General features: G+C 60.9%; 1 protein-coding gene across 4 annotated transcripts in view; it reads right to left on the bottom strand.

Annotated features, from left to right (window-relative positions):
* LOC105489795 (GRAM domain containing 4) overlaps nt 1-16,410 on the bottom strand; it is a 102,300-nt gene that overhangs the window by 5,646 nt on the left and 80,244 nt on the right. For all 4 annotated transcript variants that reach the window (XM_011754885.3, XM_011754880.2, XM_011754882.3 and 1 more), the window contains 10 exons: nt 15,022-15,142; nt 11,863-11,924; nt 10,144-10,276; nt 9,452-9,477; nt 9,198-9,289; nt 7,618-7,709; nt 6,471-6,519; nt 4,862-4,933; nt 4,246-4,289; nt 4,070-4,179 (listed from right to left, as the gene is read on the bottom strand). In XM_011754885.3, coding sequence (XP_011753187.1) covers nt 4,070-4,179; nt 4,246-4,289; nt 4,862-4,933; nt 6,471-6,519; nt 7,618-7,709; nt 9,198-9,289; nt 9,452-9,477; nt 10,144-10,276; nt 11,863-11,924; nt 15,022-15,142 — 801 coding nt within the window. The remainder of the gene's footprint in view (nt 1-4,069; nt 4,180-4,245; nt 4,290-4,861; nt 4,934-6,470; nt 6,520-7,617; nt 7,710-9,197; nt 9,290-9,451; nt 9,478-10,143; nt 10,277-11,862; nt 11,925-15,021; nt 15,143-16,410) is intronic.

Here is a 16,410-nt window from a genome sequence, read left to right as displayed (position 1 = left end):
TCCACCACCTCCCGCCTCCCAGATTGGCACCCTCCGCTCTGAGCCTGGATGTGAGAGTCCGGCTGCTCGCTCAGTCCTCACCCTGGACGCCCCCAGCCCCACTCCCCTGGGGCTCCATCCAGCTGCAGCCTCAACCAGTGGGGCTCCATCCAGCTGCAGCCTCAACCACAGGCGAGGGCCGTGCCCTGCATGTTCAGACCTGTGGCCAGCCTTCCCCTGCACGCCACACACCTTCCCGCCCCAGAATCACGCAACGACTATGCCCCTCCCCAGTGGGCTCCTCCCCACCTTCCGCTTGGCACTGAAGGGCACCATCAACTGCCCAGCAGTTCAGGGAATGTTCCCAGCATCCCTTCAAGGCCCTCCCTGACCCCCGTCCCGCCCACCTGCAAACTGGTGGCTCTGCCCTCCAAACAGGCCAGATCCACTAAAGACCCACTTAAGACCTACTCAGGGTGACGGTCCAGCACCTCGCGCCTCCTAGATTGGCACCCTCCACCCTGAGTCTGGATGTGAGAGTCCAGCGGCTCGCTCAGTCCTCACCCTGGACGCCCCCAGCCTCGCTCCCCTCGGGCCCATTCCAGCTACACAGTCTCCACCCCAGGCGAGGGCGCCACTGCCAGTGCCCCACCCGCTCCCACTAAGACCCCTCAGCTCTGCTAGGACTCCCCATCCCATGCCCCTCACTTCTCTCTCCAACTCTGCCCAGCTCCGGGCAGTTCTCAACCCACCTAAAACACTTCAGGACTGTGCCTCCTCTGCCCCAATTTCCCACACCAGGCACCCAATCTGAGGTGCCTCCATGGCAATCCGTCCCCAACCCCCCTCCCACCTGCCCTCCTTCACCTGTGTTCCCCCCCAGGCCCGGCCCAGCCCTGCTCAGACGGCCTCCCACAACCACCTGCTCAAACGGCTCCCAGCCACGCCCTCACAGGCTCCCCTCCGCCAGCTCCATTTTCTCCTGGGCACTGTCACCTGACACAATCATGGTCAGTCCCCCTACAAAGCATGACCTCAGAAGAGCAGGGCCTGGCTGCGCCCCAGGACCCCACCAGGCAACAGACGCAGGGATGGGAGGTGGGGCCGGCCCCCACACACCTCCTAACGCACCCCTCTGGGCAGCGAAAGCTGTCAGGAGTTCCGGTCTCTCCAGGTGCCCCTCCCAGTGCTGGGGGCTGTCTCACTGCCTACAGTGCCTGGCCCACCAGACCAGACCAGACGTGGCAGGTCCTCCCTGCAGGGGCCCCAGGGTCAGAGTTCCATGTACTATCAGTGCTGTAAGGGGATTGATAAAACTGTGCCTTGTTTCGTTTTTTGCCTTTGTAGGACATTTTCACATAAATTCATCAATCAAGTCAGACTTTTTGACCCCAGTTCTCTACTTGTTGATTCTTTTTTTTTGAGATGGAGTCTTTGCTCTGTTGCCCAGGCTGGAGTGCAGTGGCTCGATCTCAGCTCACTGCAACCTCCCGGGTTCAAGCGATTCTCCTGCCCATCTCTCAAGTAGCTGGGCACCTACCACCACACCTGGCTAAAAATTTTGTATTTTTAGTAGAGACGGGGTTTCAGCATGTTGGCCGAGCTGGTCTCGAATTCTTGACCTCAAGTGATTCACCCGCCTGGGCCTCCCAAAGTGCTGGGACTATAGGCATGAGCCACCGCGCCCGGACAACTTGTTGATTCTTGAAAGATGCTAGGTGTAGGGAGGGGCAGGGCCAGGACCACCCTCTTGGCTGACTGGACGGAGCTCCCCGGTCTCCCTCCACGTGGTGCCCGACCCGTGAGGGACAGCTCAGCTCAAGAGAGCCCAAGTCCCAGCTGGGGCCATCCTTGCTTGGGGCAGGCAGCCTCTGCCCCTCTAAGCTGAGGTCTCGTCAGCACTGCAAAAGGACACGTGGGCACTGAGGAGCCAGGAATGCCACCTTGGCCCACATCTGGCAGGGTCAGCGCCGCCCAGTGGCAGTGGTGACCTCAGTGTGGTTGCAAGAACCCAAACACACTGGTTGTCACAAAAAAGGAAAGCAGGGGCCGGGTGGGGTGGCTCACGCCTGTAATCCCAGCACTTTGGGAGGCTGAGGCGGGCGGATCACGAGGTCAGGGGTTCGAGACCAGACTTGCCAACATGGTGAAACCATTAAAAATACAAAAATTAGGTGAGTGTGGTGGTGCGCCCCTGTAATTGCAGCTACTCCCAAGGCTGAGGCAGAACAATCACTTAAACCCCGGGGACGGAGGTTGTAGTGAGCGGAGATCGTGCCACTGCACTCCAGCCAGGTGAGACAGAGTGAGACTCCATCTCGAAAAAAAAAGGACAGCAGGGCAAATCCAGGACACCAAGACCCAGGTGCACACCCCCAGGCTCCCCGTGGAGGGCGGCCTGCCCCGGAGCTGCCCAGGGCGCCAAGTGCACTGCAGCCCTGGAGCCTCGGCACCTGGACCCAAGCCCAGGGGTCTAACAGGAGGTCACGGCGGTCACCTACCCACTCAGGAGCCTAGAGTCCTGGGTGCTAGCCAGAGGGGCTCCAGGGCATTGTCCGGGGAAGGGTCTGATCAAATCTGGCTCTGCCCACTCCTGGTGATGCCACCTGATGGCCACAATGAGCTGTCGCTGGAGAGCTCAGCCCTGCTGTGTCCAGAGGCCTGTCCTCCCATCAGCAGTTACGCTGGGTCAGGACTAGGGTCAGGCTGGCGTTACAGCAAAGGCATTCAGAAAAGCGGCAGAGGAGCGGCGGGGGGCGGGGGGCGGCGGGGGAGCAGCGGGGGCATCTCCTCTTCCACACAGACACAGTCTCCCACTGCTCCTCTAAGTGGCATGCCAAGCCCAGACTGCTGAGAGGCTAGGGTCTGACTCCCGACTCCAGCACGGAGCTCTCCCCACCCCTGGCTTTGCAGCTCCCACAACCACACACACTGTCCTGCTTGGGCCCACCTGCCCCCTCAAGAACAGGACCCTGGCGGCCTCGCTCCCACATGCCAGTGTGTGGCCCATGTCAGACACTGGATCGCTGGTATTGAGGAAAAGAGAGGGAAGCGGAAGGGGAAGAGGAAGGGGAAGGGGAAGGGGAAGGGGAAGGGGAAGGGGAAGGGAAAGGAGACCAGGCACAGTGGCTCATGCCTATAATCCCAGCACTTTGGGAGGCTGAGGGGGGCAGATCGCCTGAGGTCAGGAGTTCAAGACCAGCTTGGCTAATAAGGTGAAACCCCGTTTCTACTAAAAATACAAAAAAAAAAAATTAGCTGGGCGTGGTGGTGGGCCCCTGTAGTCCCAGCTACTTGGGAGGCTGAGGCAGGAGAATCACTTGAACCCGGGAGGCAGAGGTTGCAATGAGCCAAGATCGTGCCACTGCACTCCAGCCTGGGCAACAGAGCGACACTCTGTCTCAAAAAAAAAGAGAGAAAGAGAGAGAAACAAAGAGAAACAGAAAGACAGAGAAAAGAGGGAAGCAAGAAAAAAGAAAAGAGAAAGGAGGGAAGAGAGCACACTGGGCAGCAGTGGACGAGTGCCTCCTGGGGTGAGGAGGGGCCGCCACACCCCACCCACCTCTCGGCACAGTCTGGTCCTCGACACCAGCTGCCCTCCTTCCCCACGGCCAGCTCTGCAGATGAGTGTTTTAGTGGATGAGATGAGTGTTTTAGTGGATGTGACCCTTGGCTTCATGTGATGTTACCAAACTCATCAGCTACAACCAACCTCCCCGCACATCAAACCAGGCTCTCAGCCTCCCCGCGACTGTCACCCCTGAGCCCACGGGCGCCCCCCCAGAGGTGTGTCCTGCCCAGGGCAACTCCCTGACACCCCCAGGGCCTGCTATCCTGGGTCTTAGGTCTTCCAACTCCTCCCACTTGGCAGGAGACATGGGGGCCTTGGAATCGGAGAGTTTCTTGATTTAAGAAACAATCACCGTGTCCCTCGATCTCGAATGGGCTTCACTTCTCCCAAATTGAAACGTTTGTGACAAAAAGCAGAGGAAGGATCGCCAGTTCTTGCAGACACCTGGCAGACACTGGTGGCACACAGACACTCTTGTCCCACCTCCTGAAGCTACAGGCCACAGGTACATCTCCTTACCCACGGTGAGCCCCACCAGGCGGTAGGGGAAGAAGCAGGAGGCCAGGAAGGCAGCCCAGAGCGCCACATACAGCTTCTGTGTGATCTCCGGCTGGACCCACATGAACAAGCTGGAAGGAGACGGGAGGCTCAGGCCGGGCGGGCGCTGCCGGGCCAGGGTGGGGGGCGGGACTTACTTCTTGATCTTCTCCAGGATGTCAGCCATCTTGCCGAAAAGGTTCTGCGTGAAGGAGAAACAGCGATTACAGCAGCCCCCGTGCCTGGGCTGTCAGTCACACCGCGACGCCGGGAGGGCCTCCAGGTCGGGCGGCCCTGAGGTCACCCAGAGCCCTGTGGTCCTGCCCAGCTGCTCCGAGGCTGGGGAAGGCGCAGCTCTGGTCTAGGGCAGAGGTGACCATGCTCACAGCAACAGCAGACCCAGGCCTGAGTCCTTTCCAGGGGCGCTCAACCCTGGCCAGGGGCTCCCCTGGGGGGACGGAGGGGGGCTCCACTCAGACCCTGGCCCACCATCTGCAGAGGCTGAATCAGGAGGCCCCTTCTCCACCCACCAGAGTTACTGTAATGACCAACCAAGGGCAGGGTGACTACAGGTCAGCTGACAGCAGGCAAACCGGGCCTGCAGTGTCAGGCACGGACCTCCCCGGGCAGCAGCTGAGGCCGGCAGAGACACACCCCTGGACAGCATAGGCACATCCCTGGCACAGAGACACCCCTGGCCAGTGCAGAGACACCCCCGGCTCGCGCCCGTGGCCGACACAGACACACACCCCTGGCTGGTGCCCGTGGCAGTACCTGGGCTTTCTGAGCGACGTCCAGCACCAGCTGGAACTTCTCAGACACAGTCAGGTCTTCCTTTGGAGGTTCCTTCAGTCAAAGGGGAAAGAGAATTTTCCACTGAAATTTAACAGTTCAGAAAAACTACTGACAAAACAGTGTGGAGCCCTCACAGCCCCAGGGACTCCGCTGTCCCCACACAGCCAGAGGGGATGGGACATCCCTTGGGGACCTGGCACCAGGAGGACACCCCTCTGGGCTGATGGTGACATCTCACCCTGTACCCCTCACTCTGGGCGCACAACAGGAGTGGGGCACAGCTGCCCCTGCAATGGCTGAGCAGAGGCTCTGCCTCACAGTTCACCTTCACAGCTGTCCTCCTTTACAGGCAGGGAAACTGAGGCCCAGCCAATGGGAGCCCTGGTCCTGCTTGTCTCCCATTCATTAAGAGCCTCCTAAGGTCTCCCGGGTCCCAGTGCTGGGTGAGCAACAGCCCGCCTCTTCCAGGCACTTCTCCTTACCCCTGGTGCTCCATGTAAGAAACAGGCACTGAGATATCCAACTAGGCCCGTGGAGGCACCGAGGCCTCCCTTCTGCCCATGCCCAGTGGTCTCGCCCCATGGGCCGAGGTCTCCCTCTAGAGCAAACTTCTGTAAAGGGCCAGTAGTAAATATCTGTGGCTTCCAGGGCCACGTGGTCTGTCGGCTACTCAACCGTCGTGCAAAAGCAGCCACAGCGGTGTGTAAGTGAATGGGTGTGTCTATGGCCAATAAAACTGTATTTTTTTTTTTTTTTGAGACGGAGTCTCGCTCTGTTGCCCAGGCTGGAGTGCAGTGGCCGGATCTCAGCTCACTGCAAGCTCCGCATCCCGGGTTCAAGCCATTCTCCTGCCTCAGCCTCCGAGTAGCTGGGACTACAGGCGCCTGCCACCACGCCCAGCTAGTTTTTTGTATTTTTAGTAGAGATGGGGTTTCACTGTGTGAGCCGGGATGGGATGGTCTCGATCTCCTGACCTCGTGATCCGCCCGCCTCGGCCTCCCAAAGTGCTGGGATTACAGGCGTGAGCCACCACGCCCGGCCAATAAAACTGTATTTACAAAGTTAGGCAGTGGGCCAGAGGTGGGTGTTTTGTTGTCGTTGTTTGTTTTTTTGAGACAGAGTCTTGCTTTGTCGCCCAGGCAGGAGTGCAGTGGCGGGATCTCGGCTCGCTGCAACCTCCGAGAGGTGGGCTCTTGCACCTCAGAGGGGAACAGGTCCGCTTGTCCAGCCCGCTGTTCACCGCCCTACCTGGGGAGGCTGCGGGGGCTACAGCAGCCCCTCAGTGTCCCCCGCCCCTGCCACATCACATCCCAGCTGGGAAGCCTCAGCTAGGACAGGCCAGGGCCAGGCATCTGCTTCTCGCACAGCCAAGCCTGGCCTAGCAAGCGGGGCGGGGCACACACCCTCCCAGGGCTTGGGGCCAGGGAGGGGCTGGCCTCCTCCTCCCCTCCTCTTCGGGCCAGGGCAGGGCTCCCGGGGGATGACCACATGGCCTCATCCAGAGGCTTCCCCGAGAGGTGCCCACAGGCTGAGAGGCCTGGTGTGACGGAGACAGTCGGAGGAGACTGTGCACCCTCCAGGGACTTACCATGGGCTCAGACACTTCCGGCACGATGCTCCACTGTATCCGCCAGCCCCTGGTGAACAAAAAACACACATACCTTTATGACAGTGCCACCTGAGTCAGGGGATGGCGTCGAATCACCAGCCCTACACGCCCAGCTGGCCTTGGAGGGGGCCCTTCTTTGTCCTTCTAGGTCCTTCTATGCTGCCTAATGGGGAGAAAAGGGCCCCCAGAACCCCCTGCTGTAAGAGCAGACAACTCCTATCACCCTCACCAACCCCTCCCTTAGGGCCCTTCTGGGTAGAGGGGACATATTTAATAGCAGCCAGAGGTATCAGGAAGGGCGGCCCTTCAACATCCACCAGCCAAAGGGGTCCCGCCCCCATGCTGGGTGCCAATGACACCTTCCAGAGTATTTAAGTGATTTCTACAAAAAACGTTTTCAAATGAGCCAACTGGGGCAGGCACAGAGAACCATCTGGAAACACTGCTGCATAAGAGTGCAAACTTTTGAATGGCCAAGTCAAAGTATGGAATCGCAGCTCCTCCCTCAGCCCCGGCACACGGCTGACATTCACTCCTGGGGGTAACCGCAGGCTAAGAAGGACCCAGGAGTGCCAGGACTAGGGGTCTGCCCCAGGGCGTGGGCTTCCTAGAGCCCCACTCAGTCTCCACAGGGAGGGAGTGCTCAGAGGGGGTAGGAGTGATGCGAGGGCCCTGACTCAGGCCGGGGCTAACGTGTCGGTCACACGGGCAGGCTGCCTGCAGGCGACTGGCACTCCTTCCCAGTCCAGCTCCTCCCCAGAAGGCTCATCTCCAACAGGCAGCCAGCAGGAACCTTCTGGGGTGTGGAGCCCTGCTTGCTTCACCCACCCACCCACTGAGGTTGCGAAGAAGTCCCCTGCGATGCTCAGGTAGGTGCAGGAACGGCTTTGGCTCTGCTGGCCGCCCACAGAAGGAGGTGCTGGGGGATTTGGGAACTTCCCACTACTATCTCTAGCAAACCAGGGAGCCGCCCTGCCTGGGGGTCTCTGCAGCCTGTCGGGGGGCCACCCCTGAAATGTCAGTGCATGACATACCCAGCTGGGGTCACGGTTATGTGAGACACAGGGAGACAGCACAGCCACGCACGTAGTGGGATAAAGCGGCCGCGACAAACCGGCTCACCTACCTGGCGATGAGGTAATTGAGGGATAACCTCAGAATTGCTAGAAATAAGAACAACGGGATGGCCCAGCCATGCCACACGGCATTCATGTACACCTGCGGGGGAGAGACGGGGCGTTAGACCTCCTGACAGCTTGGATCAGGACAAGGCACATCCCTCCCACCTCCCGCAACCAGGAGGCCCCAGGGGGGAGACCAGGCCACCCCCCCGGCTCTCCAGACACTCAGGGACGAGGGCGCGTCTGATGGGGAAGCCGGAGGAAGGGCTGCTTCCCTAGTTTAAGAGCTGCCAGTGGAAGCGAGGAGCCACCCAGGGAGAAGCATGTCCTGGGGACAGAAGACGGCGGCTGACTCCACACGGGGATCCCGCTCGCCCCGGTGTGGCTCCCACGCTCCAGACTTGGGGCATCACCAGGACACAGCCTGGCTGGGCAAGGCGGCCAAGCACTGCTGAGGGCGAGACAGGTGCATGCCCAGGGCCACCTTCATGCCAGGCACCATGTGTGCCCAGCACAGAGCCCGAGACAAAGAGCAGATGTGCAGACAGGGCAGAGGACGGAGGTGAGGCCTGGAAGGCTGGTCCAAAGCTTGGGCTCATCTCTTAGTGACAACAGACACGGCACAGGGGCGTGTGGGACCCCAGGCAGCAAAGGCCTCCCATCGCAAAGCATTTGTGAGGGGTGGTGGGAGAAGAGGCCTTCCAGGGCCGGGGTGGAGCGGGTGGCCCCAGCACCCAGCCTTCATCTGTGAGTGTACAAAGTGCCCATGTCCCAGGTGGGCAGTAAGTGCCTGGGGCAGGCACAGGGCCACGCACTTCCCCGGAGAGCCTGACCCAGGCTGAGGCCATCTAGGGACCTCTCCCAAGAGGCCCACTCGGCAGGGCAGTGCTGCCCTCAGGAGCCCCGGACAGTGTCAGGCTGTGGAGGCCTCCTCTCTGGCCTGGAGGCCTCAGCAAGCGGGTGGGCTGCCTGTATCCTCCTTGTGCTGCAGGCACAGCCTCCACCCCGGGTCAGGGGCATCCCCCGGAGGACGAAGTACTGAGACATAGGTGGCAAGTCTCTGCAGGGCAGGTGGCAGCCGTGGCAGGGCAGTTCCAGGCAGGGTGGCTGGGCCCCTTTTCCCCAAGGCCCCACAATGTGGGCCCCGGCGTCCTCCAATCCCTCAGGACTAGTGGCTCACAGGGGCCGGGCTGGGACCCTCACGCTGCTGTGCCCTTGTGAGGTGCCCCTGGCCCCAGCACCAGGTACTCTGGACCTCAGCAGTGTGGCCACTGCACCACATGGTGAGTGCCAAGAGGCCTTTCCCGAGGGCACCCTGGGGGGCGAGGCTGCACCACAGCCCTGTCCAGGGAGCCATGCAGGCTAGTCCTGGGCCACGCCCATCGTCTTTGATCCTTGAAGCCACCCCCTGGCAGGCGCCGGCATCACTGAACCCACTTTACAGAAGGAGAAATGAGCATGTCCCTGGGGCCCAAAGAAGTGCCACCTGGGGGCTATCTCCCACCCCAGAAGGTGCCTGATCATGTGATGAATGCTGGCAGGCACGTCCCACCCACCCTGCTCGGCCACTGGAGGACCCACTCACGGTGAAGGCGATGGCAGACGTGTAGACGGAGTACCAGTCGGATAAGGCAGAGAGGTTCTTCACAAAGTTAGTGACAGGCTTGGCACCACGCTCTGGGGACAGAGCAGACCACAGTGGTCAGCACTGTGGGCAGGAGGCCCCTTAACCACGTCTCCCTGGAGAGTCAGTTTGGCTCAGAATCCCAGAGTCCCCACTGCCATGGGCCCCACCCACACTGGGCACCGTGGGCGCCACGCAGAGCCGCGGGTACTCACTGAGCCGTCTCATATTTTCAGTTAACCTAAGAGAGAAGGGGAGAGATGGGAGCCCAGGGTTAACGCATCCACCAGCTCTGCAGTCCCCACTGCCCAGTTCCGCTGGCTCTGTAGGGGCCAAGGAGGGCGTCTCAACAGCCTGGGGCCCCTTGAGTGCACAGAATGGCCCTGCACGGTGGCTCAGCACAGCAGGGGGCACCGGGATGGCCCTCAGTGCCGCTCCCCAAGTTAGGAAGGTGGGGGCGACTCGCCAACAAAATCGTCCCCTCGTCTCCTGCCTGTGTCCCCAGAACAGAAGTCCTCAAGGGCAGGGCCTTTGCTGGCCTCGCTCCGTCGGGATCCCCAGGGCCCATGGCAGCGCCTGGCAGGGGAGCCAAGGTTTACTGAAAGGACTCAAGAGCCAAGGAAGGCCCCGGGCAGTGGGCTGAGCCCCCGAGTCCCCATACAACTGTCACAAGCCACGGCTGAGAGCGGAGTGGGTGCACGCAGCTCTGCTGCACCTAAGCGGGCCTTGCGAGCCCCTGCCAGGCATGGCCTCCCGAAGACCGGACACAGTGGAGCCTCCAGCTGCTCTCGGCAGCCTCACGGACAGCTTTGGCCCATGGTGATAAAGGCTGGCCCACCCACTGAAGCCTCAGCCCAGGGACTGGGGCCCCTAATGCACAGGCAGCCCCAGGCTCGGCGACCCCTACCTGCGGGCGCTCAGGGGTTCCTCCGTCTCCACAGTGTTCTCCTCGGGCTGGAACCGGAAGTCCTCCACGTACTCCCCGAACCGCTCGTAGAACCACTTCTGCAGGCGTGAGGACAGCCCCTGGCTCCGGCGCTCTGCAGGGGGCAGGGGCCTGGTGAGGGCATGGCAGGGCTGCACAGCCTGTTCTGGGGTCGATCCCGGAATCTCAGGGCAGGCAGGGGCCTCACTGCAAGGGCGCGGCCGGCAGGGGCACAAGGAATGCTCGGGGGTGGGGCAGGGAAATGAAGGGGCCCTGTACAAGGGACTCTGAAGGGCTCAGTCCTCTGAAGACACAAGTGCAAACCAACCGGCACAGAGCAGAGCTGCCCCAGCCATGAAGAACTCAGTGCGGGCTCTCTCTGCTTTCCATGCCCTGGCCCCAGCTCTCTGCCTGCCCTGGGCTCTCATCAGAGGGCAGCCCGTCCATCCAGGCTGCTTGGCCCACCTCAGTGGTCTGCATCAAACCCCCTTTCTACCTCCGGGTTGTCAGAAAGTAGCTGGAGGGGTCACTGCCCCATCCCTGCCTATCCTGGGCATCAGCCAATGGATGGCAAGGCAGGAGGCTGTGTTCTGGGCTGGGGGTGCCCAGCGAGCAAAGCCAGCCCCGGCTGAGCGCATGGTGATGTGCTGATGACCAGCACTGTTCTCAAAAAGCTAAGACCTCTAGAAAGCAGCCTCCATCACGGAAAACCGGAAGAATCCCTCGGAACGGGGGTTCAGGGGTACAGGCCAGTTCCTCCCTTCAGAAGGCCAGTGAGGAGCCGCCTGCAGCAGGTGCTGCCTTGCCACAGTTTCAGGCCCTGGGACCAGAGGGCCTGTGGTCACCATATCCAGGAGGCTGCGGGCTCAGGGCAGAGGTTCAAGAGCCACAGGCCAAGGGGGCTGAGGTCTGTGCACCCCAAGGCCACCCGGGCAGGAAGGATGGGGCCAGGGCAGGCTCCTGCGGCTTCTTCCGACCCCCACTGCAGCCTGGCAGAGTTTTTAAGGGGAGGGTCCAGGCGAGATCGGCACACTCATCCCAGCCGTCAGCGAACCGGCCCAGCTGTGTTCCCGTGGACTTTATTTATGGACTGAAATTTCAGGTTTACATAATGTTCTCATGTGATGAAATGAAACCATTTAAATCTGTGAAGCCAGGCGGGGGCTGGAGTTTGCTGACCCCCAGGTACAGGGAACTGTGCCAGCTGCCTGCAGGGTGTGGGGCAAGATAAAGAACAGGCACTCAGGGATGGAGGACGAGGAGCGAGAAAAAAGGGCACGTGGCCCCTCACTCCCCACTCGCAGCCAACCACGGCCCCACTGCCCACTTGGTCCGTTCGGGGAGGCACCAGGGCAGTGGCAGTGACCAGTGCGGCTCTCACATCACTGTTCCGTGGGGCAAGGCTGAAACCGAGAACGAGCGTATTCCCCAAAGAACACACAATCACGCTTCAGTTGAGTGACCAGAAATTTGTGATGATGACTATGGTGACTCACCACTTCGCCTCAGAGACACTAACCCAGTTCTGACGGGAGGAGATTCCCGGATGCCAGCAGGTGCCTGGGCACAGAACCAGCACCTGCTGCCCGCCCGCCTGCTGGGGGTACCTGCTCCATTGTTAACCTGGGCCTGCAGAACCAGCAGGTGACGTGCACCCGCCTGCCTGCCCGCCTGTCCACCTGCCCACCAGGGAGGGTGTACCTGCTCCATTGCTGGCCTGGGCCTGCCCTTTTGGGGGCTGCTGAGCCGTCTGCTCCTCGGTTCTTAAAAAGCAGGGGGAGAAGAGACAAAAGGTCTGTTAGTTCCAAACTCCATGCCAAGTCAGGCACCACCCAGGGTTCCTGCGGCCGTGTGCTGCACAGGAGGGCTCAGGGACAGCAAGACTCTCTCTGGAGTCCCCACCGCTCAAATGCTGGTTCCGAGCGTACACAGGCAGAGCTGCCTTCCTAACAGGCACACGTTCTGTTTTTAAACAACCAAACAATGGTTCTCACCACTCTTTCCTATTCATTTTAGCACACTTGCTTCTTTTTTCAGCATTAAGCTCAGAATACTCTCCTATCACCAACCTGTCTGCTAATGAAAAGATACTGATTGACACACATGTATTTATCAGGTACCACGCTAGGCAACAGGCTGGGTGCCGCCTGTCAGCAGCCTGTGCCCAGCTCCCAGCTCAGCCTACTCCAGTGACCTGCCTGGTCTGGGCAAAGTCACTAGACGGCCACTAGGGTCTGCTTCCGTCCCACACCCAGCCCCTCCAGCCAAGGCCCATGAGCAGGTGCAGCACAGAACGGGGTCGAGTGCTGTGTGGTCGCCCCTAACCTTCCTAACTCTTGGGGAGCGGGAGTGGGGAGGGAGGAAGCTGGGGGAGGAGAAAACCCTGAGAAGAGAACAGAGGGCGGAGCACAGGGCAGGGCCAGGTAAGCGGCAGGCAGGAAGCAGACGGCGAGGTTTTCAGTGGGTTTTGGACCCACAATGGAGAGAACCTCTGCCCACCAACAAGTAGCCTTCAACCAAGGTGACTTTCTGAGAATTTTCTTAAAAACCAATAACAATATAGAGGTTTGCATAAACAGAATTGCTGTGCTTTAATCCTGCAGCTTCAGGGGGTGTGGTGTGTGTGTGTGTGCAGTGTGCGCGCACATGTATCTGTTTGTGTGTGCCCTCACACACCTACCCACCCTGGACAGACCACAGCCACCCAGACCCACCCCAGATCTGTACCAGGATGACAAGGAAAGAGGAGGTCACTCTGTCTGGGACTGCTCTTCCTTCACCCCTCCTCCTCCAGGCTTCCAGAAGGTTCCTAAGCACCACCCCCATGTAAAGCAGGGGAGGGCCCTTAATGCTCTCAGGACCTTCAGCTTCCACTTCCTGGGTCACAGCCTGGACGTTCCCTTACTGCCCACTCCCCACCCATTCCCAAGGCAGAGACTGTGTGAGATGGGGCTCCCTGTGTCCTCACAGCTGACCCGGGCTGCACACACCGGCCACCAAGGGGCTTTGGTAAAAGATGAAGACCAGATCCCGGAGTGGTGCTGGCGGGGGTGAGAGGACGGGAAACAGAACACAGGGAGCGGGGCCGCAGGGACAGCCTCAGGCCACCTTAGCCACCTGGGAGAAGCAGCGCCCCGTCGGGGGGATGGCACTGTGGCCAAATGCCTAGGGACCGCACCTGTCCCTGGGATCTCTCAGCGTGGCAGGTCAGGTCTCTGTCGCACCTCTACATAATTAAATGTAATTTAAGCTTTGAGCTTCTGTGGATTTTCACAGCAGGTTCAGCATCAGGTAAAGTGCCCGCTGAGGCCCATGCACCCATTTCTGGCCTGGGAGGTTCTGCCAGGGCGGAATAGGAAAGTGAGGCCTCTCCCTCCCCCACACTAGCTGGATGCCCCCACGTGAGCCCCCCAGGGCACTCCACAAGGTCATGCTGACCTGCAGGAGGCGGGCAAGGAAGAAGTGGGAGCCAGCCCAGCGGACCCCCCGTCTTCCCACACACTAAACCTGAGGGTGCTGAAAGGAGCCGCTTCCTCAGGGCCAGCTAAGCAGCGACACGTGGAGCCCTGACAATGACACACGGCCCCTGGAGTGCCCAGAGCAGGCAGTCTGTGCTCAGCTGGGGTGTCCCAGAGACGCTGTGTGCATCCCTAACCGGTGAGAGCCATCCATGTGGGTCATGGGGGCCATGGACAAAGGTGTGGCCAGTGGTGGTGGGAGGCTGGAGGAGGGGGATGTGGGGGAGGCTGAGATGGGAGACCCGGGAGGAGGTTGAGTGGGAAGGCTAAGGGGGAGGTTGAGTGAGTGGAGGCTGGAGGGAGGCTGAAAGTGGAGGCTGGGTAGAACCTAAGTGGGGAGGCTGAGGGAGTGGAGTCTGAGGAGAGGGGCTGAAGATGATGCTAGAGGGGAGGCTGAGCGGAAACTGAGGGTGGAGACCGAGGGGGGAGGCTGAGGGAGTGGAGGCTGAGAGGGAGGCTGGAGCAGGAGGCTGCTGGAGTGGAGGCTGAGTGGGAGGCCTGGGAGCCAGAGGTGAGGCCTGAGCTCCCTGGCCTCATCCACCGGGCACCAGTTTGAACTTGTGCAGAAGGACACAGAGCCTCGTGGTGTTAGTGAGACAGGAGGGCATTGGCTTTGTAACTTGCGCTGGGGTCCTGAATGACCTGTTTCCTGCTGGCGGCACTGTGAGGCACAGGGCAGGGTGAGGGAGGAGGCTGTGAGCACTCAGGGCCCCGCATGGGACCCACAGGCAAGAGCAAAGACGTCGGCTGAAGACATGCCCTCTAGGAGCCAGGGTGGCACTGGCACCCAGGACATGATCCTGCCGGGATGGGGGCAGGGGCCACAGGGCACCCTGAGGGGCTGCAGTGCGGCTGGGGCAGACAGGGCAGATGGGAACACGCACAGACAGTGCTGGAAGGGCAGGTCCTAGGAAGATCCTAAGAGGCCGGGCCGGCCCTCAGGATGGGGCAATGGGTGGACGCACAGAACGGGGTCACCTGCAGGCCACGATCAGGGCCACGAGGTGGCTCTGGGGCTCTGCAGGTCCCATGCCAAGCCTCTCTTCAGTGTCGGCCTGGCCCCAGGCCTGGGAGCTGGCAGGAACACCTGCGCCAAGGTCCCCCTTTTCCAGACTGCCAGAGGCACAGGAAGATGCCACGTTCCCAGGACCAGGGCTCATGCAGGTATAGGCAGGACCTACACCTGGGAAGTCGGAGCCGGGCCCACCCTCACTCTCAGGCCTCTCCAGGGCCAAGAACGCTGCTGCCAAGATGCTATGGGTGCAGCAGAGGCTGGGGCAGGTGGGGTGGGGGGTTGGGGCAGCCGCACACACAGGCCAGGGCCCCGAGGAAGGCAGGGTACCTGGCCTTCAGCACCTCCTGCACCTTCTGCTCCAGCTCCATCCGCCGCTGCCGCTCCCGGTCCAGCTCCTGCCGCAGCATCTCGGCATTGGTTTCTTCTCGCAGCTTCCGGAGCTCCTCCTCTATGGGGGAGAGAATAGGCAGGTGACCATCCCTCATGTCCACATGGCCCTCTGACTCTGGGATGCTGGGGCAGGGGTGCCTGACTCAGAAACAGCAGAAGGGTCTCTGCTCTGTAAGCAGACCTGAGCCCTGACCTTCCTCCAGGGTACAGGGTGCTCACACAGCAGGACACACACTGGTCCCCATCCGGTCCTTCCTCCTGGGTAGGAGCTATTAAGGGGGCTACTATTGCATGACTAGGGCCAGAATGAAGCAAGGGTGTGAATTTCTTCACTATGTTCCTAACAGTGCAACACAGAACACAAAAGTCACTTCACCGAGCACCGCCACGCTGAGGACACCTGCGGAGAGGACACTGACCGCACCCGGCCAGCCCACCACACCTACCCAGCGCCTCCATGCGCTGGGCGAGGTTCTGGGACGCATCGGTGGCAGAGCAAAGGCCCTGGGCCAGCAGGGACAGCCCACAGCTCAAGCTGGCCAGGGGGCCTCAGAAGAGCACGGGGCAGGCTGGACACAGGGCTGCTCTGGGAAAGCCTGGGGAGAACATGAAGTCTGAGTGAAGACCTGGAGGGAACACAGTGAGGCCACAGACTCTGGGAAAGAGCATCCAGGCAGAGGGAGGAGGCGAGGTCAGAGACTGGAAGACTGAGGATGGAAGGGCCAGGAGCCAGGGAGGGCAGGCAGCCTCTGGGAGTCAGGACACTTCCACCAATTGAAGATAGGGGACAGGGGACTCGGCCTCTCTCCCACTTCCTCTGCCCTAGCCCTGCCTCCTCCTCCTCAAACCAACAGTGTTGGGTCACCTAAGGGCAAGCCTGAGGCCCTCGCTTCTCCCCCACTGCCCTCCCAGGGCCTGGCACAGGCTCCACGCATGAAGGACGAGAGCAACAGACCGATGAGAGCAGAGAGCCGGCACCTGTGGACACCCCCAGGTCCTTGGTCCTTCCCAGAGGCCTGGGCCACTGACTGGACCCTGCCCAGATGCTCCCCTCCCCAGCCCACCCACCCTCCTCTGTGTGGTGTCCCCTGCCCAGCCCAACCCTATCTCCTTGACAGGCTCAGGCAAGGTCATGGGTAAGTCCAGGTGGAACAACGCTGGTTGACGGGGCAGCAGTGGCTTGCAGAACCCAGCTGAGGGTCACCTAAGTGCTGTCTCTACCCAGAAGGCTGCCTTGGCTGTGGCCTATGGTGGCTGAGGGTCCAGATTGGTCAGCCTTGACTTCAACTGCACAGACCACACCGACCATGGGGTGGACACGCTGAG

This window comes from Macaca nemestrina, chromosome 15 (genome assembly GCF_043159975.1).
Source record: "Macaca nemestrina isolate mMacNem1 chromosome 15, mMacNem.hap1, whole genome shotgun sequence".
Lineage (NCBI taxonomy): Eukaryota > Metazoa > Chordata > Mammalia > Primates > Cercopithecidae > Macaca > Macaca nemestrina.
The sequence above is the reverse complement of the archived record's forward strand: the minus strand, read 5'-3'. Positions and strand labels throughout refer to the sequence as shown.